This window comes from Anolis carolinensis, chromosome 2 (assembly GCF_035594765.1).
Source record: "Anolis carolinensis isolate JA03-04 chromosome 2, rAnoCar3.1.pri, whole genome shotgun sequence".
In the NCBI taxonomy this organism is placed as follows: domain Eukaryota; kingdom Metazoa; phylum Chordata; class Lepidosauria; order Squamata; family Dactyloidae; genus Anolis; species Anolis carolinensis.
This window is the reverse complement of record NC_085842.1, coordinates 166,675,602-166,698,814: the sequence shown is the minus strand read 5'-3', so window position 1 is coordinate 166,698,814 and position 23,213 is coordinate 166,675,602. Positions and strand designations below refer to the sequence as shown.

General features: G+C 42.7%; 1 protein-coding gene and 1 long non-coding RNA gene across 2 annotated transcripts in view; one reads left to right on the top strand and one right to left on the bottom strand.

The window, feature by feature from the left end:
* LOC134297126 (uncharacterized) overlaps window positions 1–10,118 on the bottom strand; it is a 15,298-nt gene extending 5,180 nt beyond the window's left edge. The window contains exon 1 of the long non-coding RNA XR_010003882.1: window positions 9,999–10,118. This is a non-coding gene — a long non-coding RNA (uncharacterized LOC134297126). The remainder of the gene's footprint in view (window positions 1–9,998) is intronic.
* On the top strand, window positions 5,861–23,213 carry dnajc14 (DnaJ heat shock protein family (Hsp40) member C14). The gene is made up of 7 exons (XM_003223235.4): window positions 5,861–5,994; window positions 6,177–7,603; window positions 10,035–10,141; window positions 12,916–13,035; window positions 14,104–14,264; window positions 20,645–20,741; window positions 21,793–23,213. The coding sequence occupies exons 2-7, from the start codon at window positions 6,239–6,241 to the stop codon at window positions 22,031–22,033; spliced, it is 2,091 nt and encodes a 696-aa protein (XP_003223283.2). The 5' UTR covers window positions 5,861–5,994; window positions 6,177–6,238; the 3' UTR covers window positions 22,034–23,213.

Sequence of the window (23,213 nt, the reverse complement as noted above, 5' to 3'; positions counted from 1 at the left end):
TCTACAGTTTTGAATTAGATCCCCTCTTCTGCCTCTGAGCAACATTTTTTCCTCCCTGAAAGCAATTTCTCTTTCTTTAGACTCAGGGTTGAGCAAATGCCAGAACAAATGGAGAAGACCTCAAGCACTTCCAGATGATGCTTAGAATCAGGACAAAGTTCCAAAAGAAAATCCTTGAAATAATTTCCAAATTTGCCTTTTGCCATGCAATTGCCCCTCTTCATTCCTGGAACTTTACAAGGCAATCTGTCTGTATGATACCATGTTCTGCAACCACAGAGTTTTGCCCACACTGCCTTTTCTGTATTTTCCCCATTTTAGAAAGTTGTCCTAGTAAAAGATGGAATAGCTGCACAATGTCTTTTATATGACAGCAATAGGAACCTTCCAACTAGAAGCAACCCTAGTCTTGCCATCTTTGGTTGTATGAACTAACTGGGCTGAAGAGAGCACTCTTGCACTCTTGCAGTCCAATAATGGGCATGTTTACTTGAAAATAAGCTTGTCTTCCTCAGAGCAAGGGAACACATTTCCATGGCAGGATGCACACGATTACTGGCTCAGTTGGTTCCAGATTCTTAGCTCAGGGAAATCTGTCACGTATGGCATGAAGGAGTCACTTTCCCATTTTATCTCTTTAGGCAGAACTGTTGGAGAAATTAAATTTAGTTTGACTTCAGCACTTTTAACAAGGGCAAAGCCTTTAGAAGATATTGCCGACTCCCAGGCTGTCTCTAAATAAGGTTTTCCTAGAATTCACATCTAAGGGTGGAGGTAGAAGCTGATTGGACTGGGAGATAAATTACACTGTGAAGTAGCGAGAACCTAGAAAAGCAAATTTAAGAAAATTGGATTAGACTCGTCTGAATTTATTTCCGGTTATTTATTTCTTCCAACTGCTTTGAGAGCAGTTTCACTTTTTACAAGTATAGATTCTTCACCCAAAGGTACTATTTTGAAGAAAATTGTCATATTTTTCATCTCTTTTGTATAATTCTTTAGTTTATTGCTTTTATCATCTTGGTTTTTTTGTCCTAACCATACGATGTTCATCACTCAGCATTTTTTTACTTTTGGTTTATATTTCTCTTTGACTGCTTGGATTTTGTGGAAGAAGTCTTTTGTTCTACCTTTTCTGTTTTCTTCTTTTATTTCTTTGCACTAGGGAAATAGTTCCCTTGGTCCCTATGTACAAGTAATTTACTTATTTATCTTATCAGAAGCGAACTGAAGGTACAGTTGTAATGTACTTAAAAACACAAAAAAAGTTAAACGTGGCATTATACTAAATGTCCTTTGACCAGTAGCTGGCCACTTGGAGTGCCTCTGGTGTTGCTGTTAGATGGTCCTCCTTTGTGCATGTGACAGAACTCAGACTGCATTGTAATAGGCGGTCTGTGGTCTGCCCTTCTCCACACTCACATGTTGTGGACCCTGCTTTGTGGCCCCATTTCTTAAGGTTGGCACTGCATCTCGTGTTGCCAGAGCACAGTCTGTTCAGCACCTTCCAAGTCACCCAGTCTTCTGTGTTCCCAGGAGGGAGCCTCTCATTTGGCATCAGCCATGGATTGAGGCTCCAAGTTTTAACCTGCCACTTTTGGACTCTTGCTTGCTGAGGCATTCCTGCGAGTATCTCTGTTGATCTTAGAAAAAAATTTCTTGATTTAAGGTGTTGGAGTGCTGACTGATATTAGAACAGGGGATGGGCCGGAGATGTCACTGTCTTGATCCTTTCATTATTGGTTGCTACTTCCCGGCGGATGTCAGGTGATGCTATACTGGCTAAACAGTATAATTTCTCCAGTGGTGTGAGGCGTAGATATCCTGTGATAATGTAGCATGTCTCATTAAGAGCCACATCCACTGTTTTAATGTGGTGAGATGTGTTCCACATTGGGCATGTGTACTCAGCAGCAGAGTAGCAAAGCACAAGGGCAGATGTCTTCACTGTACAAGTAACTGAACCACAGAATTCTGACCATATGTCTGACACCATTTACTTTTGCTTCTCGTCTGTCCTTAATGGTTTGTAGAGTTTAATCATTCATCAGGTTTCTCTTTCTTTTTGGCTAAAGATAGAGGTTGTTATATTTGGGGAGAAGGGGTTGCATTCTTTCTTGATTGCATCCGAGATTTTGATAAAGAGCTCTTCTGATTCACTATTGTTTAGGCTTAGTAGTGCAAATCTATTCTTTAAATGGCCTTTATATTCCATAGGGATGTTCTTTAGATTAGATTTTGACACTATGGTTAGTCTAGGACTTTATTTCACAGGCCGACATCCCACATCATTTGTACAATCACAGATACTGGGAATATCTCAGAGATACACAGATTAGCCCCAGGATTGTACCTCTTTATGGTTGCATGGCAGCTACAATTAGCCAGTCCATGGCCCTGTGGCCATACTTCTTGTTACAGATGTAATTTCACACTCCTTCAGATTTAGAGTTGCTAAGAGGCTTATAGATCTGTATAGATTCCTGACAGCTCTTGGGAAGTTTGTTGTTGTCTTGGCCAGCGATCCTATCAAAGATCTAGTGGATTTCAGAATGAGGAAATGACTAGGGTTGAAGACATGATTGCTCTTACATGTCCCTTTGTTATGTTTTCTATTTATTTATCTGTGTGTGTGTAATCATTTTTGTATTGTTTTATTTTTAATAGTCACTTATTTATAGTTGTATCGTAGTGGGCAGTATGCAGTTATGTAATTTTTGTAGTATATATAAAAACACATTTGTATGTATGTATATACCAGTGTGTATATACCACACACACACACATATACTGTATATATAAAACACTTTTTTGTGTTTCTGTATTTTTCTTGAATAAAAATTACTTTAAAAAGAATGTTGTGATATTAAGGGGTAGAAGTCACCTCCTTTCCCACTTTCCTACTGCAGAAATTAAATATTGAAAAACTTTTCTTTTAGTCATCTTCACTGGTTTGTTTATTATGATCACATTCTTTTGCAAAGAATATGTGGATCAGGAAACAAGGCCGGGTTTAGAAGAACTCAATATACATTCAAATATGCAAGAAATAGGACGCCCACAGATTGCAGTTACCACAGGATTACTGACTTAATTTCCCATGCAAGCAAAGTGATACTAATGCTGCAAACCCTTAATACGAGTTCCTCTTGTTGTGGTGACTCCCAACCATAAAATAATTTCAGTTGCTACTTCATAACTGTAATTTTGCTACTGTTGTGAATCGTGATGTAAATACAGTACCTGATATGGAGGATGTATTTTCATTAACTGAACCAAATTTGGCACAAATACCCGATACACCGAAATTTGAATACTGGTGGGGCTGGGTGGGATTGATTTTGTTACTTGGGAGTTGTAGTTGCTGGGATTTATAGTTCACCTACAATCAAAGAGAATTCTGAACTCCACCAACGATGGAATTGGACCAGTCTTGGCACACAGAACTCCCAACAGAAAATACGGGAAGGGTTTGGTGGGCATTGACCTTGAGTTTTGGAGTTGTAGTTCACCTACACCCAGAGAGCACTGTGGATTCAAACATTGGTGGATCTGGACCAGGGGTTCCCAAACTAAGGCCCATGGGCCTGATGCGGCTTTCCAAGGTCATTTATCTGGCCCCCGTCCTCAGTTTTAGACTTAGGTTGCCCCAAAGTCTGAAGTGACTTCAAGGCACACAACAACAATCCTAATTAACTTCACTATCTCATTGGCCCACACTTCCCATTGAAATTTGAGTTTTATGTTGGTCAAAATTTTTATTTTTAAATTGTTCTTTCATTGCTGTTGTGTTTTTTGCACTACAAAGAAGACATGTGTAGTATGCATAGAAATTTGTTTGTATTTTTTTTTCAAATGATAATTCGGCCCCTCAACAGTCTGAAGGATTCTGGACCGGCCATCTTCTTAAAAAGTTTGAGGACCCCTGATCTGGACCAAACTTGGCATGAATATTCAATATGCCAAAATGTGAACACTGGTGGAGTTTGGGGAAAACAGACCTTGACTTTTGGAAGTTGTAGCGTTTTCTGATGGTCTTTGGCAATCCCTCTGACACCTCCTCCCAACTCTCCCAGGGGTCCCAACCCCCAGGTTGAGAAACGCTGCATTAGAGAAAAGGCCATTGGTGTCTCCTGAATAGTGGGAGCTATAGCTATCTGTGGAGGCAAGAGCTTGTCTATGTAAGTGCACACCCCAGCCACATACACATTTTCACTTTTAATATGTGTATAGATATTATGTATATACTGTATGCTGCTCAATCACGTAGTCGTTTCTGACTCTTTGTGACCTCATGGACCAGTCCACGCCAGAGCTCCCTGTCGGCCATCGCCGCCCCCAGTTCCTTCAAGCTCATGCCAGTCACTTCAAGGATACCGTCCATCCATCTTGCCCTTGGTCAGCCTCTCTTCCTTTTTCCTTCCATTTTCCCCATCATTATGATCTTTTCCAAGCTTTCCTGTCTTCTCATGATGTGGCCAAAGTACTTCATCTTTGCCTCCAATATCCTCCAATAATGCAGCTGGGCATTATTTCCTGGAGGATGGACTGGTTGGATCTTCTTGCGGTCCAAGGCACTCTCAGGATTTTCCTCCAGCACCAAAGTTTGAAGGCATCTACCTTCCTTCGCTCAGCCTTCCTTGTGGTCCAGCTCTCGCATCCATAGGCTACTATGGGGAATACCATTGCTTTCACTATGCGGACCTTCGTTGCCAGTGTGATGTCTCTGCTCTTCACTATTTTGCTCTCCTCCCAAGAAGAAAACATCTTCTAATTTCCTGGCTGCAGTCTGCATCTGCAGTGATCTTCGCGCCTAGAAATATAAATTCTGTCACTGCCTCCACGTTTTCTCCTTCTGTTTGCCAGTTATCAAGGTCTGGTTGCCATGATCTTGGTTTTCTTGATGTTTAACTCAGCTCCTCCTCACTTTCAGCTATCAGAGTGGTATCATCTGCATATCTGAGGTTGTTAATGTTTCTTCCAGCAATTTTAACTCCGGCCTTGGATTCCTCAAGCCCCACACGTCGCATGATGTGTTCTGCGTACAAGTTGAATAGGTAGGGTGAAAGTATGCAGCCCTGCCGTACTCCTTTCCCAATCTTGAACCAGACTGTTGTTCCGTGGTCTGTTCTGACTGTGGCTAAGGTAAAGGTTTTCCCTGACGTTAAGTCCAGTCATGTCTGACTCTGGAGGTTGGTGCTCATCTCCATTTCTAAGCCAAAGAGCCGGACAATACCATTAAGGTCACGTGGCCGGCATGACTGCATGGAGCGCCATTACCTTCCCGTCGGAGCGGTACCTATTCATCTACTCACATTGGCATGTTTCTGAACTGCTAGGTTGGCAGAAGCTGGAACTGACAGCGGGTGCTCACTCCGCTCCCAGGATTTGAACCTGGGACCTTTCGGTCTGCAAGTTCAGCAGCTCAGTGCTTTAACATACTTTGCCACCGGGGCTCCTTGACTGTGGCTACTTGGTCTTTATACAGATTTCTCAGGAGACAGACAAGGTGACTTGGTATCCCCATACCACCAAGAACATACTGTATATGTGTGTATATGTGTATCCTCAACCAAACACAGTCGGGCATGGGCAAACTTGGGCCCTCCCTCCAGATGTTTTGGACTCCAATTCCCACCATTCCTAACAGCCTCAGGCCCCTTCCTCCCCCCCCCCCCCCAGCCGCTTAAGCCCCTGCCTGTTGTAGATTCATCAATTCCGCCATGGCAGTCAAAGCAGTGCGCAACTGCACGGAGTCCACAGAATGGATGGGGCCCACGCCTGGCCTGTGTCCTGGCCCTATTTCAGCGGGGAGGAGACGAGGAGGAAAGAAACGGAAGAGCCTTGCAAGCCGACCCGGATGTGGAAGGCGGAGAGCAGCGCTACACCGCGGCGGGCGGAAGACGGAAGTGGAGGCTCAGGGCGGAAGTGGGGGGAGGCTGGCGGCGGCAGTGGTAGCAGCGCCCCCTCTCGTTGCCAGGGCAACCGGGCCAGGTGAGTGAGCGAGTGTTTCGAGTGTCTCTGCCCCGCGCCCCCGAGGCCCGCCTCTCCTCCTCCCTTCAGCCCCAGAGCGGGCCAAGGCGTCCCCTCGTCGCCCTAGTCCGGCGGGCTTCCAAAGCGGGGAGGCGGCTTTGGTGGGTTCCGACTTTCCCTTCTCTTCCGTTGCCTTGCTATAGGAAGGACGATGGCCGTCACCTAACCCTCCTCCGCCTCTTCGCGGGCCTTGGACCTCGTCAATATGGAGCCCCTCCGAGCTGGGAGTGGAGGGCTGCCTGAAGACAAGCCAGGCGTGGGCAGAACTCTTCTGGGCAATGGCAGCCCTTCTGAGGTGGAGCAGGGCCCCTGTTTGGACGGAGGAGGCAGGTCCTCCCCAAAGGACTGCCAGGACAAAGTTCACCTCAGCCATGTTTTGGAAGCAGAAGTTGCTGACATTTCGGCAGAGGAGGAGACTGAAATGGTCTGGAACGGAAACTGCGACCAAGGAGGCCACGGGGGTTTGCACTTTGACAGCCCTGGCCCTGAATCCAGCTCTTGCCGCTGTCAGGGAGACGTCTCTGATCTCTCTGCGACTTACCCTGAGACTAACTTCTGTGACTTCACCTGCCGGTATTGGTGTTCAGGTGTTGCCGGGGGGAAGGACACCTCGAGGCAACTCCAGGAAGAAGAAGAAGAAGAAGAAGAAGATACCGAGGATGGCTCCACAGCAAAGGCCAAGGAGGAGCTCCCCAACGGCACCCGAGGGGCTTCTGTCGGGAGGAAGGTTCCCCGGCAGCAAAGGCACCGTCCTACTGTCAAAGGAGAAGGGCGTTTTGTGCTCTCTTCAGGGGGCAAACACCGGCCGATGCGGAAGAGGTGTGATGGTGGGCGTCACCAAGTCCGAGCCGAGCTGTTGAAACACCTGGAGAGAGTGGCTTCGTTCTGTGTGTCCTGCTTCAAGCTCTTTATCAGCCTCATTGTGCAAGTCACCCACCGGTGCGGCGAAGGTGTGGAGGCCAGTGGAAAGCTCCTGTACTCTTGCTGCTCGTTCAGCCCACGGGACCTAGATGGCATGAGAAGCAGCATTCGGACTTGGATCCAGCAAGCTGGGTTGAGCGGCCGGAAATTGACTCGGCAGCTGGGCTTGTGGGTGACCCTGGCTTACCGTCTCCTTAAGATGCTCTGTGCTATACTCTTCCTGGTGCTCATGCTTCTTCTGGGAAGCCTAAGACTCTGTTGGCGGGTCTCCAAATCAGCCTTGGCCAGCCTCTTGGGTAGACTGTCCCACAGCAGCTATGGAGCCCGGCTTCTCTCTGCTGTTGACCTATCCCTAATTTGGACCCATGTCAAAGATAGCAGGACTTGCAAGTGGCTGGCAGGCGTGCTACTTAAATGGCACGCCCTCTTTTGGATGCCCCAAAGATTAAGGACCACTCAGGAAGGGGACACTACTTACAATAGCTCTCCTGGCGGATCTGGGCCCTACCAGCCTGGTGAAGAGGTGGCACGCTTGCTGGCAATGGCACATATCCCTGAGGAAGAGCTTAATCCTTTCCAGGTATTGGGCTTGGAGGCAACAGCATCAGATGCAGAGCTGAAGAAAGCCTATCGGCATTTGGCAGTACTGGTGAGCATTCCTATTGAACTGGGAGAGGATGAAGAGTATCACTATGAGGGAAAGTCTTGCTTTCAGAGAGAGATGCTTTCACATCTCTTTCTAGAAAATGTCTGTGATTCAAGAATTCAGCTGGGCTGCCTACATGAATTCGCAAGAGCTATTTATAGTCTCACTGTAGATCAGGGTGGAACTGTGTTGCCCTCTAGATGTTGCCAAGCTGCAGTTCCCAACATTTTTCACTATTGGCTATTCTGGTAGGAACTGGTGGGACTTGAGTTTCAACAACATTTGAAGGGCCACAGTTCCTCATACTGCCCTAGATACTACAATGTAGGAAGCTCTGTATGTGGCTGACATAATCTGCCATTCATTGTGGTTTGTGTGGAGAAGGGAATCTATAATAATAATAATGATAATAATAATAATAATAATAATAATATGGGGACCATGCCCAGCATAAACAAAGATTACAAGCTAAAACACAATTAAAAACATAATAACACAGATTATTCTATTTAACCAGGTCCTTCACCAGTGCCTCATTTATAAATTGGGTCCCATTCTTTCATGCATTATTTGACCACCCAAGCCATAATATCTTTACTAGGTGCCAGTGAGAGGTGTGGGGTGGGGCTGGAACATGTGTTTTTCTAAAACTTTCTAACATTATCACCAGTGGGATGGCTGGGTTGTCCAAGCCATTATGGTGACCAATTGCATTGTTAGTTTATCATCTTGCCTGCTGGAGAACCTAGTCAAACCTGTATTGGCTTCATGCCTTTTCGGTTCATTTCTAGAGGTACATAATTTTGGCCTGAGCCTTCAAGGTGTGTTGGATGACAAATTATTTTCTGTTTGTCGCTACCTGTGCAGCCTGAGTTGGCGAGGAGGCAAAGAACAGCTTTAGGACAAAGTGCAGTTCCATCAGGTTCAAACCCTGTTTTAACTGGATTGTGCTAACCATTACCACTGACTAAAACAGTCAGCTCCCACATTGTATTTTGGATTGCTTTTGGCAGGAGACGGTCATGCCTTATTGCTCCTCTATTAAGAGGGAAGGAGACCACCTTGTTCTTCCAGCCTTTATTCCTGAACACAATCTTACCATGAAAAAGCAAGAAATCACCTGCAAAAAAAATAGTTATTATTGTCCCATCTTTCTTCTAAATAATGAGACAGCATGTTTGCAAACAATACAGATTTAAAATGATACAAAAACTTCAATAAAAGCATAAATATAAAAAGTATTTTAAAAATAACTGATTTATACAGTGAAATACATTAAAATAGATTATAAAAACTGTAAGCAGGCCATAAGAATAGCACAGCATTGAAAGCCCATTGCATTCGGTTCCTAGAAGTTTGATGACATGAAAATGTTTTAACTTGCCAATGGAAGGAAAGCAAGGACAGAACCATGACAGCTTCTCTAGGGAGTAAAGTTTGGTAGCAGCCACCTAGCAGGCCCTCTCCCTTGTTCCCACCAAAGTAGCCTGAGAAGTTGGAGTGACACAAAGAAGGATCTCTAGATGATCTTAGAGCTCAAATGGGCTCATAAAGGGTCTTTCAAATAGCCTGGACGCAAGCTATATAGGGTTTTATAGGTCATTTCCAGCAGTTTGAATTGTGCATTATAGTAATCTACATTAGATGTAACCAAGGCATCAGTTACCATGGCTAAATCTGACTTTTCCAGGAGCAGATGTAGTTGGTGCACTAATTTTTATTATGTAAATACATTCCTGATCACCAGTGAAATCTGGGATTCCAGGCTCTGGGCTGAATCAAGTAGTACACCCAAATTACAAGCTTGTGTCTTCAGGGGAGTGTAACCCCATCTAACACAGGCTGAATCCTTACACCCAAATCTGTCTTTCAGCTAATTAGGAGCACTTCCTGCTTGTCTGTATTATGTTTCAATTTGTTTCCTCTCATATAGTCCATTACAGCTTCCAGGCTATAATACGATTGGAAGTGACCTCTGGTTCCCAGAACATCCCTTCTGGTTTCTAAAAATGGTGGCAGCCTCGCCTATGCAGTTTCAGGAGGAATTAAAATCGGCATTTTGACTGTCTGCATCAGTGGTTCCCAACCTTTGGGCCTCCAGGTGTTTTGAACTTCAACTCCCAGAAATCCCAGCCAGCTTACTAGCTGTTAGGAACTGTGGAAGCTGAAGTCCAAAACACCTGGAGGCCCAAAGATTGGGAACCACTGATCTATATATATAGCTGTCCATTTTTCATATAAACCATTCTTACTATACCTTAGTACTGTGATATGGAAATGATGAGGCTACCTAGCATCACGGGATAGTAAGGTGTGTTGTGGAGAAAATGTATGTGATGTGCATTCCTCAAATGTTAATGGGAAATATTAACATCACCACTGTATGAATATTTCTGACCTGTAGATTTGGGGGATGGGATGTAATGTTCCATAGGTTCATCCAGACAAGAATAAACACCCAAGGGCGGAGGAGGCCTTCAAGGTACTGCGGGCTGCATGGGATATCGTCAGCAACCCTGAGAGGAGGAAAGAATATGAAATGTGAGTGGTTTGAGATTCATTTCATCGTCTTAGATCTCAAAATTGTGCAGTGGGCGTGATGTTTAGACCTGTGGATGTGGGGATATGTAAAGGCCTTCTCTTTTCATAGGAGAAAAAGCACCTCAGAAATGAAGTGATGAGCATCAGTGCCCTTTCCTCCCAAATTGTGCCCTTTCCTCCCAAACAAATGCATTCCCACATTCAGACATACAGGATACCTTTTTGAGGTCCCCTGTGTGGGTTCCTAAGAATCACATGCCCTGGTTTTGCTCATTTAATTCATTCAGAAGCACATGCAGTCATGGTTGGATAGAGATTATTGGAGTATATTGATTTTTTAAAAAAGATTTTGTGACTGTAACAGTGGTGGGGAAGGTATGTTTCTCCAAATGATGTGTAAGATGGCAACTCCCATCAGCTTTAATTGGGATCACTGATGTTGAAAGATGGTGGAAGGTGAAATTCAACCACCTCTGTGGGGCCACACATTCCCCATATCTAATTTTACTCTCTCTCTCTCTCTCTCTCTCTCTCTCTCTCTCTCTCTCTCTCTCTCTCTCTCTCTTTTTTTTTTTTTTTGAAGTCTCTGTTTCTATCCTCATGGTAACTGGAATTAAATCCAGTATTACACTGGTGTAACATATTCTGTTCTGTAAAGAATCGTATTACAGTTACACTCTTTTCTTAAGGGTTGTAGGACAGGAATCTGTCCAGATGTTAGAGGAAGAAAGGGAAAATCCAAGTCTTCTCAAGTTAGCAGTTGAACAAGGTTATTAAGAAAATGCAACAAGAGAGTGTAGGAGATACAGTAGAGTCTCACTTATCCAACACTCACTTATCCAACGTTCTGGATTATCCAACGCTTTTTGTAGTCAATGTTTTCAATACATCGTGATATTTTGATGCCAAGATCGTAAATACAGTAATTTCTACATAGCATTACTGTGTATTGAACTACCTTTTCTGTCAAATTTGTGGTATAACATGATGTTTTGGTGCTTAATTTGTAAAAGCATAACCTACTTTGATGTTTAATAGGCTTTTCCTTAATCCCTCCTTATTATCCAACATATTCGTTTATCCAACATTCTGGCAGCCCATTTATGTTGGATAAGTGAGACTCTACTGTAGTAGGATTCAGAGACTGTTTGTACTTAAAGGCTTTCTGGGGATGAGCCTGGAGGATTTAGAGACAATGCAAGGCTTGCTGACAGAGACTGGCTAATCATTGTGACTCTCCGCTCTTGTAAATGAATTCCAAAATTGAAAAGCGAGGCCTTAAAACATGTTTATTTAGGGAGATCCATTGAGTTTTTGAGATTTAATCCCTTGTAAGTATGTTTAGAATTTGAGTTTATAACATTTAAATGATTAATCAGTAAGACTAACATAGAATCATAGAATAGTAGAGTTGGAAGAGACCTCATGGGCCATCCAGTCCAACCCCCTGCCAAGAAGCAGGAAATTGCATTCAAAACACCCCCGACAGATGGCCATCCAGCCTCTGCTTAAAAGCCTCCAAAGAAGGAGCCTCCACCACAGTCCGGGGCAGAGAGTTCCACTGCCGAACAGTTCTCACAGAGAGGAAGTTCTTCCTGATGTTCTGTTAGGTTAGATTTCTGTAACCTAAAAATATGCCTTCAGGTCTGTAGTTTCTAATTTTTTTTAAAAAATATTTAAATACTATTTTATTAAAATGCAGGTAATAGATGTCATAAAAGGGCAGAGTGCTTTGTCTAACATGGTGTCTATCTTCTATAACACAATCACATCATCTCAAAAATGAAGTACACTAAGATCTCTGTAACCACGGAACCCACACTCACAGTTTCACTAACCTTTGCCAAGAGAAAATGCTCTCGCTGGGAATTTGCTAGGCTCTCTAGATCAGTGTTTCTCAAACCATGCTCCTCCAGGTGTTTTGGACTTCAGCTCCCATAAATCCTAGCCATCTTACCAACTGTTAGGAATTGTGGGAGTTGAAGTCGAAAACATCTGGAGGAGTACAGTTTGAGAAACCCTGGTGTGGATTATTATTTAAAGCAGAGTTTCCCAAACTGCTCTTCCAGATGTTTGGGATTTCAGCTCCTATAATTCTTAACAGCTGGTAAGCTGGCTAGGATTTCTGGGAGCTTATTTATTTCATGTCAGAAGCATTGCATTAATAAGTATAAAACTGATTAAAATAGAGGGAACACAAGTGGCTAAATAATTTTTGACCAAAAATGGGCAACAGTGACCACATTGACTGTAGCTTTCAACCATTCTTCCTCTAAGCTTGAGGCAGGGCATTGTGGGCAAGCATACAGATGCTGAGTTGTTTGTTCTGCTTCACAGTTGCACAAGGTGGAGGATTCTTCTAGGTAGTGCCATTTTGCCTGGTTGTCTTTTAATCTTCCCACTCAGCTTCTGAGTCTGTTCAGGGATTTCCAAGTTGCCCATTCATAGTTTGCCCCTGGAGGTAGACCCTCGTGGAGGGCCATCTAGTTGGGATTCCCTGATTTTGCTGCCCAGAGGGATATTCTTACTATTCGTGGGGGAACATTAAGAGCTGAAGTCCAAAACATCTGGAAGAGCACAGTTTGAGAAACACTGGCCTAGGCGATTCTATGGTATGGTTCCCTCGGAGGCTGGAGGACCTGGCAAATTCCTGGAGGGGATATCTCCATAGGAACTTCTGAGTTCTCCAACACAATTTTATGGTGTTCTGGTGCCAGAAGTCAGGTAAAAAAATTACTATCATTGGCTTAAGACTTCCTTTATTTCTCTTTCAGAAAGCGCATGGCAGAAACAGAGCTGACAAAGTCAATGAATGAATTCCTTTCCAAACTTCAGGATGACCTGAAAGAAGCCATGAATACAATGATGTGTAATAAATGTCAGGGGAAGCACAAGTAAGTTGGCCAGCTACCATTTGATATCCTTTGTTCACTATTATGACAACCCAGGTGGTCTCTCCCTGAGGATCCAGAATTCAAAGGTTTGCTGGGCCTTGTTTCTGCAGAGCTTTGCAACAGAGAGGCTATACTCAAGCCTAAACTCTTGTCCTGCACATCTTTTAGGCAAGGCTAAACCTAAATGTTTGCAGTTCAGGTTTCAAAGTCTTATAGCCGTGGCCTTATATATGTTTTGCAAGTTTGTGACATAACAGCGAAATCTAGTTGTGGTTCCAAATTCATAATTTGATCATTGGGTCTTTCCTCTTATTATTTAAGAAAATGTTTCTATACTCCATGGAAAGATTTAGAAAGTTGGGCCAGAAAAGTTACTGGAAAGCAACTGGGTGCCATTTCTAGTGGTTTGAGAGATGTGGTTTGAAGATGTCCCTTTGCTACCTCTTCCTTTTTCGTTCAAGGCTTCTGATACACCCAATCCCAATCATCCCAATCCCAATCCCCGTGCTTTTCCATCCCTTGCCATTGTCTAGTCCATTACTTATCACAGCATCCAAATTCTATAAGATCAGCCAAGCTGAAATTATATTTGTAATGTATTTTTCTCTTAATAAAAAAGTGTTTATATATAAAAAAAACATTCAAGGAACGCTTCCAAACAATATCTATCTATCTATCTATCTATCTATCTATATATATATATATATATATATATATATTGTGTGTGTGTGTGTGTGTGTGTGTGTGTGTGTGTGTATCCCACACACAACATGTGACAGATAGGAAATACAGATAGGAAATACAAATGACTGCCACCTTCTCAGCTAGTGGTTATACTTTACAAAACTGTCTTTATAAAACAAGCTTCAATTATCAACAACTCTAGCTTATTTGACATTTGAATTTCATCTCTCTGACCCATTTTTTTGAAGAACAGTCTAGAATTCCCTTTGAGAAATGGTAGTGGTGTGTGTGTGTGTGTGTGTGTGTGTGTGTGTGTGTGTGTGTGTGTAGAAATTAAGATTCCAGATCTTACAGACATACACAACTCTGTTTTCTTTACTGCAGGAGGTTTGAGATGGACCGTGACCCACTGAATGCCCGCTACTGTGCCGAATGCAGCAAGCTTCACGCCGCTGAAGAAGGCGACTTCTGGGCAGAATCCAGCATGCTTGGACTGAAGATCACATACTTTGCCATGATGGATGGAAAGGTTTATGACATCACAGGTAATGGCACCACATGACTGGATCCAGAAGGTGAAGTGTTGAATATGCTGTGAGAATTTAGAACTCATTCTCCAATAAATCAGTTTACCTGCTATTTTGAAAGTAGGTGTTAATGTTTTCTGACACATCTTCTGTTGTCTTTAGCCGAATGGTCTGTTATATAGATTGATCTCATGGCATATTTGAGCGCCTCCATATTTTTTACAGGATCCACTATACTAAATACATGAAGTGTGTATATACACACACTCATCCATACACACACAAACAAACATGCATACATGACTATCTTCTGATATGCAAATAGAAATTCTGATCAAAAGTTCCTAGATATTTGTTATAGATGTACAAAATACACTTTGGTTTTGTTTCAGGAAACCTAGCAAATGGGAAAGCCTACTTATAAAGAAAAAAAAATGTGAGCTTACTCCTCAGTTCAAGCTGCCAGCTCAAGTTTATAGCAAGCTCAGTTTAAGGGTTTTTAAGTGCACCTCTTTTAAATGTGTCTCACAGACCGTTTAGGTATATTGCTTAGGCCCCATCTACACTGCCGTATAAAATCCAGATTATCTGCTTTGAACTGGATTATTAGTCTACACTGCCATATAGTCTGGATATAAATTTCAGTTCATTTTTATAAACACTTCACAGTGTTTAGTATGTATTTTCTGATGAAACTTCTGTCTCTGAATATGTATTAAACTTAAATATAAAAACAATGATTGCATAGACTCTTTTGCACTAGCAACTGAAATTGTAATTTAAATAATTAAAATCAAGTCCGCCAGAGAGAAAGTATAAATTTTACTTTAAAATCATTTAAATGAACCTTGATTTGTGATAGGCCCAGCTTTATGAATATGAGTGGATGATGTGTCTTGGCCGCACACTTATTAAATGTGCAGGATATAAATGAAACAAGCATGTGTTGTCGAAGGCTTTCATGGCTGGGATCACAGGGTGGTTGTATGTTTTCCGGGCTGTATGGCCATGTTCCAGAAGTATTCTCTCCTGATGTTTCACCCACATCTATGGCAGGCATCCTCAGAGGTTGTGAGGTATGGAGAAACTAAGCAAAGAAGGTTTATATATATTTGTGGAAGGTCCAGGGTGAGAGAACCTCAACCTCAAGCTAAGCACCAAGGACATCCTGATCAGCTTCGATGTGGTGTCCCTATTTACTAAGGTCCCGGTAGCTGACACCCTCACACAAATCAAACAAAACTTCCCAGAAGACATCACAGCCCTGTTTCACCATTGTCTCACCACTAGCTACTTTCAGTGGGACAATGAATTTTATGAACAGAAAGATGGAGTCGCCATGGGGAGCCCTCTCAGCCCAGTAGTAGCAAATTTCTATATGGAACACTTTGAAAAACAAGCCCTAGAAACAACACCAAAAAAGCCAACTGTATGGTTAAGATATGTTGATGACACCTTCACCATTTGGAGCCATGGGGAAGAGGAACTCAGCAAGTTCCTGGACCACCTCAACAGCATCCACCCAAACATCCAATTCACCATGGAAAAAGAAAAGGAAGGGAAACTGCCATTTCTAGATGTTCTGGTCATCCGCAAACCCAATCAACAATTGGGTCACACAGTTTACAGAAAACCTACACACACAGATAGATACCTTCATAAAAAACTCCAACTATCACCCAAGTCAAAAAAGAAGCACAAAGCCCCGACAGACTGTGCACAAAGAATCTGCGAACCTCACCTTCTCCAAGGTGAACTAATCCATCTAAACTGGGCTCTACCGGCCAATGGATACTCCACCATAGACATTAAAAAAGCTGTGAGGCCAAAAACAAGCCATGAGAGTCAAGACAAAGATCCACCCAGAGGAAAGGTGTTCTTACCATACATCAAGGGAACCACTGACCGCATAGGCAAACTGATGAAGAAACACAACCTACAAACTATCTACAGACCCACAAAGAAAATCCAACAAATGATACTGTCAGCAAAGGACAAGAGGGATCCTCTCACCTCTGCAGGAGTCTACCGTATACCATATAGCTGTGGACAAGTCTACATAGGGACTACCAAACGCAGCACCCAAACACGAGTCAAAGAACATGAAAGGCACTGCAGACTAACTCAACCAGAGAAATCAGCCATAGCAGAGCACTTGATGAACCAACCTGGACACAGTATATTATTTGAGAACACAGAAATGCTGGACCACTCCAACAACTATCATGTCAGACTACACAGAAAAGCCATTGAAATCCACAAGCATGAAAATGAACAAAATCTGGCTACCAGTATTTTAAAAACTCAAAAATCAGAACAGTAAATAAGAAGCAACACTCTGAAAACAGAGGAGTTCCAGCCATGAATCAACCTGGGGCAGCTTGGTTGCCTCCAGGCAGGAAGAAGCCAGGAGATGAAGCTATTCAATGCTAATTAAGGTGATTAACTACAACTTTCACACTGGCCTCCAACTGACAAGAGTTCTTCTCTCATCCTGGACTTTCTACAGATATATATAAACCTTCCCTGCTTAGTTTCTCCATACCTCACAACCTCTGAGGATGCCTGCTATAGATGTGGGCGAAACATCAGGAGAGAATACTTCTGGAACATGGCCATACAGCCCAGAAAACATACAACAACCCTGAAACAAGCATGTTGAGTAAGCAACTCCGTGTGTTAACAGGGTGAGGAGGCTAGGGCAGGCAACCCTGCCCCAGACCTTAAAATGAATAATTTAGTTTTTCAGATAAACAATCAAAGAAGGAAAAACATATATGAGGTGGAGTCAGAAATGAGGCCATAGTCTGTATTGGTGCCAATGATGAGAAGAGTGTAGTTGTCCTCTCACAAGACCATATGTCAGCTGCTTGGATCGGAAAGAAGGGATCCAGGGTCTCCAAGGTAGCTTTCTCAGAGCTGCCATCCTCTTCCATGCCCAGGGCCAGTTATGCACAATTCTAAACCTGGATGAGATGGTGTTGTAGTATGGAATAATTTTTGTTTCAAAGAGAATGGGGAAGGGTTGTTGTGTTTTTTCTGGGCTGTACGGCCATGTTCCAGAAGTATTCTCTCCTGACGTTTCATCCACATCTATGGCAGACATCCTCAGAGGTTATGAGGTACCTCTGAGGATGCCTGCCATAGATGTGAGTGAAACATTAGGAGAGAATACTTCTGGAACATGGCCATACAGCCCGGAAAACACACAACAACCCTGTGATTCTGGCCATGAAAGCATTCGACCACACATAGAATGGAGAAGTCAAGCTAGGCACACTTGGACTAAATATCAAAAGATTTACCAGAGCGATTAAACTGACTTTTTGGGGAAGGCTCACAGTAACTGGCAAGCATTCAATTCTTGCTGAATCATGCTTAGAGGATGAGACCAAAAATGTTTTAGATGTCCAGACAAGATAAAATATGGGATATGGAACATGTGGCTATCCATGTGTTGCTGGACTCCAATTCTCACGAGCTGTACCCAACATAGCCTGTGGTGAGGAATGCTGGGAGTTAGTCTGATAACATATGAAGGGCTACACGTTTCCATCCCAGAAATAGTAGTGAAAACAAGATAGCCAATCTAAAAATCCATAGGGGAATGCACATGTTACAGACATTTGGAAGAGAACTAGTTAGAAGCTTCTGAGCAAGGATGAGTTGATTACAACGAGAACCTGGATATAGTGGGCAGATTGGGAAGATGGTAGAATGAGAGAAATGTGACATGATGCTTTCTGGATAATGTAGGAAGGGCGAGGAACAATGTTTGTGACATCTCCTATAAGATGGTCATGAAACAGTAGCCATGGCCATTTTAAATGAACTAGGATCAGAGTGTGAAAATGCTCTTGTAGCTTTATTTTGCCATAAATCACCAGGACTCAGTTGTGGGGGCAGCATTTATGATACCTGTTTTGCTGACTTTGTTGTACTCAGTAGCCATTTTGATTTGCCTTCCCAAGTTATATCTGTTTTGCTACTGCACAGTTTTCCCCCCATTTTTGGAATGCAGCCAGAGGCAATATTTAAAGAGGACGCCTTAGTTTACACAATTAGGTCTGTAGAGCTGATAGAACTGCTGTATAATGCTTCAATAAACAATTCTTGGGTTTCCAAGAGAATTAACTCACATGATTCGTCTCCATCTCCTCTGCGCATGCACCCCCAGAACAGGCAGATCTCAGGACTGACAGCCTAATAAAGATGCCTTGCAAGGCACATAGCAAAAGGGAACTATTATACTTCAACTCTTTGGGCTCAGTACTGCAATTCTGAAGACGATGTTGAGATGTCACTAGACCTCACAGCACCTTGGACATGTAATATAATGACTTGGAGTTTGTTTCTGCTTCTCTCGGTGACTAGTGACATGATAGTGGTTCAGCCCAGCTGAAGAGACTAAAAGAGAGAGATGGGATCTGTCCATTTTTAGTACTATATGGTGTAAATATGCACTACCACAGTTACTCTGGATCACACAAGTGTACCCTGGGTACCAAGGCCCTGAGTTTACCCATTATGCAACAGTTATTTTGCTCACCATCCACAAAGTTATAAGTGATGAAGAGGGCCGTGTGTGCTTGCAAAATGACTGCACACTTACACAGCTGCTAGAGAAATATAGCTGTTTGTGCAACTGTTTTGTTACTAGCATGGTGTCTCCAAAGGGCTGTCGCCAGCCACTTTAATGTGGGCTGTTTAGCAGGAGATGTGTTTACTCTTGGCAGTTCTTAAGACAGGAGACTGGCCACAGCAATCTCTAAATTCCCTCTGAGGTAGCATGTGGTGCCATGAGGTTTCCTGAGTCAAAGGTGGCAAGCAGTGATGTTCTCTTTGCACAAGCATTTGGCAAGCTGATAAAGACCGAATGGCTTCTGTGCTATATGGTGAAAGTAAAAACGCTACTGCTTGTAACCTATATTTCTTCTTACAAACCATGGATGAAGCTAGAAGTTATAACATAAAGGAGATGCCCCTTTATGGATCCGTACCAGATTTTAGAAAATGAACAGAAAAACTATGAATGAATGAATGAATTATGATTCTTTTAGTGGTCAGGTATAAACAGTATCATCCCCTAAGGCTCTCTGTTGAGGTTAAATCTTTTTAATTTGGTTGTAAATAATCAGATGTTGGAGTGAGCACCACAAGTTCTTTTAAGATGGTTGAAAAGTGTGTATATCTATATCAGGTTGGATAAAAGGCTCTTAAAGGATATCTCTAAACGGGGAACTGTCTTTAAAATGGCAAAAGAAGTTCATTATAATCAACAATAAATAAAATTATCTCTTGATCAACCAGGCACTGGGTTACCTTGAAAAAGGCAAATTCTTTGTTGGGAATTATCAGGGAAAGAATCTAAAAATATAACTCCCAATTTGTGTAATATCATTATGCAAAGTGCTGCATGCTTGGATTAATTTTGGTCACTCCTCCTCTAAATTAATGTTGCATTGCTGCAAAAGGTGAATTAAAGGGGAAGCAAAATGATTAAGGGTTTGGAACAACTTGCCTGTGAGGAAAGCTTTAGAGCATTTAGGGCAGTGGTTCTCAACCTGTGGGTCCCCAGGTGTTTTGGCCTTCAATTCCCAGAAATCCCAGTTGTTAGGATTTCTGGGAGTTGAAGTCCAAAACATCTGGGGACCCACAGGTTGAGAACCACTGATTTAGGACCATAAGTTACAAAAAGGCAAGCTAGAGGAGAATTTATTTATAGAGGTGTCGAAAATTATGCCTGATGTTGAGAAGGTGCTTAGGGAGATATTTTTTATGTCATGATACTATTCAAAGCCAAGGTCATGTAACTAAGATGTGAGTGGAGGAAGATTCATGATGGATGAACTTGTTCATACAGTGCATAGGTGAATGTATAACTCATTGTCACAAGAGATAGTGATGGACATCTACTTATTGGGCTTTACATGTGGAATAGACACATTAATTGAAGATATCTATGGCCATTAGTCATGGTGGCCATATTTTACTCCAATAGCATACATAGGCAGTTGTTGTGGCTTTGCTAAATAACATCTGCTGGGGAGTGTGTAGGAGAGTGCTATGGTGTTGTTAAACTCATTTAGGAGCTTCCCCACCTTTAAAGATGTGTCGGTTTTCATGGGCCACCCGGTGAAAAACTGCTATGCCAGATAGAGCCTTTGATCTGATACAGCAAGCATGCTTTCACATTTGTGATGTAGAACTTTCCTGTCTTATATTTCATTTAAAGGGTATGTGTGTGTGTGTGATAATTTTAACCCCAAAAGACTGCCATGAGAATGAGCACAGCACTCACAAAGTGAACAGTTGTTATTTAGGACAAGAGTTCAAATTCTTGTAAGGCAGCCTCTTCTCATAATCTCCCGTTCTCAAGTTCCTCTTTTACATTGCAGAGTGGGCTGGCTGCCAGCGAGTGGGGATTTCTCCAGACACACATCGCGTTCCATATCACATCTCTTTTGGAGCAAGGGGCTCTGGAGGACGGCAGAGGTTAGTCCTAATCGATGACCTTAATTATCCTGCAGAGGTTTTTGGCCTCATTGTCTGAGCAGAATAAGATCAGAAATGGTTTTAAGTTCTCTGTACCAAAATTCAGGAAATGATATCTATTTGTACATCATATGCATGTCTCAGGTCCTCTGAATGGAGACTCTTGTTCCAGTTCATAGAAACCCCTGTTTCCTCCTGGTCAAAGCTTCTGCTTTTTCCATCATATTGGGAGCTGCACATCAGAGCTCTTCTGCATGGAACTTGGGTTGTCATGTATTTTACAAACCTAACCTATAAAACGGCTTGGAGTAGTAGTTCAATTGGAACAGTCTCTCTACAACTGCATAGAGTTTGAATAACTTTATTCTAATCATTTAGTCAATCTCACTGTAAGTGTTCAGAATTCTGTGAATAACTGTGAATTTGGATGCATCTTCCTCTGCTTATTAAGAATTCAGAATAGGAAAGTTGCAGCTGCCAGATTCTAGTGGCCAATTGCAGTCGGAAAACAATTGTGATCCCAAACTGCGACTTGTAAGTTCCCGCTTCGCCTCCTATCGATCTGTGAGATTCACTGGGTGATCTTGGCCTAGTAATTCCCACTCAGCCTGGCCAACCTCACACTGATGTTAGGAGAATAAAGTAGGGAGCAAGAAAACATGTATACTTTATTTATGGCTTATTGACAGAATAACTGGCCCCTAATTTCTGTGCATAAGAGAGGTTTTAATTCCTTTTCCAGTTTCTTGATTAAATGGCCAACTTTAGCTTATGTGTTTTAGTACCTGGATCAGAGTGTAGTAAAGTCCTATATCCAATGGAGCCAGAAGATCCAGAGCTGCTTAGTATCTTTGTATTGGAGGTATCACCCCAAAGTGGTGGCATGAAAAACTCCTCTATTTCATAGGACATGGGATTTTTCTACTACAGCTGAGAAGCTTTGCAACTTATCTTCCACTTCCCTCTTTACAGTGAAATATCCTCTGTTGTAGTCAGTCCTGGATCTGATTGTTTTCTCCTTTCTGATTCTCCTTTCTCTCCTGACCAAAAGAGCTGCTTCAGAAGGCAGCCCTGCTTCGGCTGCAGAACTGCAGGACTTCTTCAACCGCATCTTCCAAGGAAACCAGGGCCAGATGCCCAATGGGAACTTTTTCAGCACACCCCAGCAGCCGCCGTCCTCAGGGACTGTGCCCACGCCTCCTGCCCCACCATCAAAAGTGGATAGTACCTCGCAGAAGGGAGATTCAAAGCAGAAACGGCGGAAAAAAGTGCGGCGCCCCTTCCAGCGCTGAGGCCAAGACTTGGGGGGAGCAAAACCTCCCAGGCCCACTAGAATCTCCTAAACTTTTTGTCAGATAGCAAAAGGGCTATTTCAAAAGGGAAAATGGTTTATTCTTAAGTGTCAGAAATCTGGGCTAATGTATAATCCAGTAAGTATAGACTGGGAAATTATATTCCCCTTTCCGCTGCGATTGTTGACACGGATCTCATGATACCAAAGAACTCCAGAGGATGGCTTCCTGGAAGTATCATCATGAAGAGGTGGCTGGTGGTGTTACAGACCATATTAAACCATGACATCTTCTGTGTGGTAATTTTATCAATCAGATGCTTCTAAAATTGTCTGGCATTCCCCTCTTTAACGGGTAGGACTGTCAGTGATGTTTGTAGCGGGTTACTTAGCTTTTGTCCACAAAGATGCTTGGACTGGAAGCATTTCTGTTGTACTCCACTTGTCCTGTTGTCAGAAGCATTTGAGCTTACTTGGAGAAAAGCTGAGTCTAAAATAATCTTGGTTTTGCTTGTGCTAATGATGAAGATGTGAGAAAAGGACTTTCTTCTTGTTGCTGTGAAAGTCAGCAACCATATTCTTGCCTCGTGGGTGTTTGGCTCAACTGTATTAAGAAGAGGTGAAAGGCCTCTTCATGCCTCCTTGTTGGGAAATATTAATTCCTTGCCTAACTCCAAACTTAGTCAAGTTAGGAGGAGATGCAGATGCATCCTAGTTGTTATTACAGGGGCTGCACAAGTGTAGTGCAGATACTCAGGATTATGTCAAGCAGGTTTTTTGCTCCTACTTTTGAGTCTCAAATGTTCTGTGGTTCTGTTCTAAAACTACTGAGAGGAGGTGTTCTCCACCACCCCAAGTTTAAAGTCGACTGGCCATTTCTGAATCCGGATGCAAAGTGACTCTTCGAGAAACCCAAGCCCTTGTCTAAGGAGCTTGATTTGTTCTTTCCTGATCCTGGCAAGTGCATACTATTTGTCTCTGCTGTTTCAGGATTGTAGTCATACCAGTTACAACCAAGCTGATGAATATGGCCCTAAGATTTGACATGGATAGTTCGCTTCTTAACTGTCCAACCCGTTTTATTGAAGGTTACTTTTTTAAAAGTTCATATTTGTATGTATATACATATATTTAATACCATCTGTCTTCCCCTTTCTATAAATACATATAAATGCCTTGGA

Excerpts from the sequence above, each read along its gene's own strand:
- dnajc14 (XM_003223235.4), top strand. The coding sequence starts at position 6,239 with ATGGAGCCCCTCCGAGCTGGGAGTGGAGGGCTGCCTGAAGACAAGCCA. Across the intron at positions 10,142-12,915 it reads AGGAGGAAAGAATATGAAAT|AAAGCGCATGGCAGAAACAG; the intron begins GTGAGTGGTTTG and ends TTTCTCTTTCAG. Across the intron at positions 14,265-20,644 it reads AAAGGTTTATGACATCACAG|AGTGGGCTGGCTGCCAGCGA; the intron begins GTAATGGCACCA and ends TTTACATTGCAG.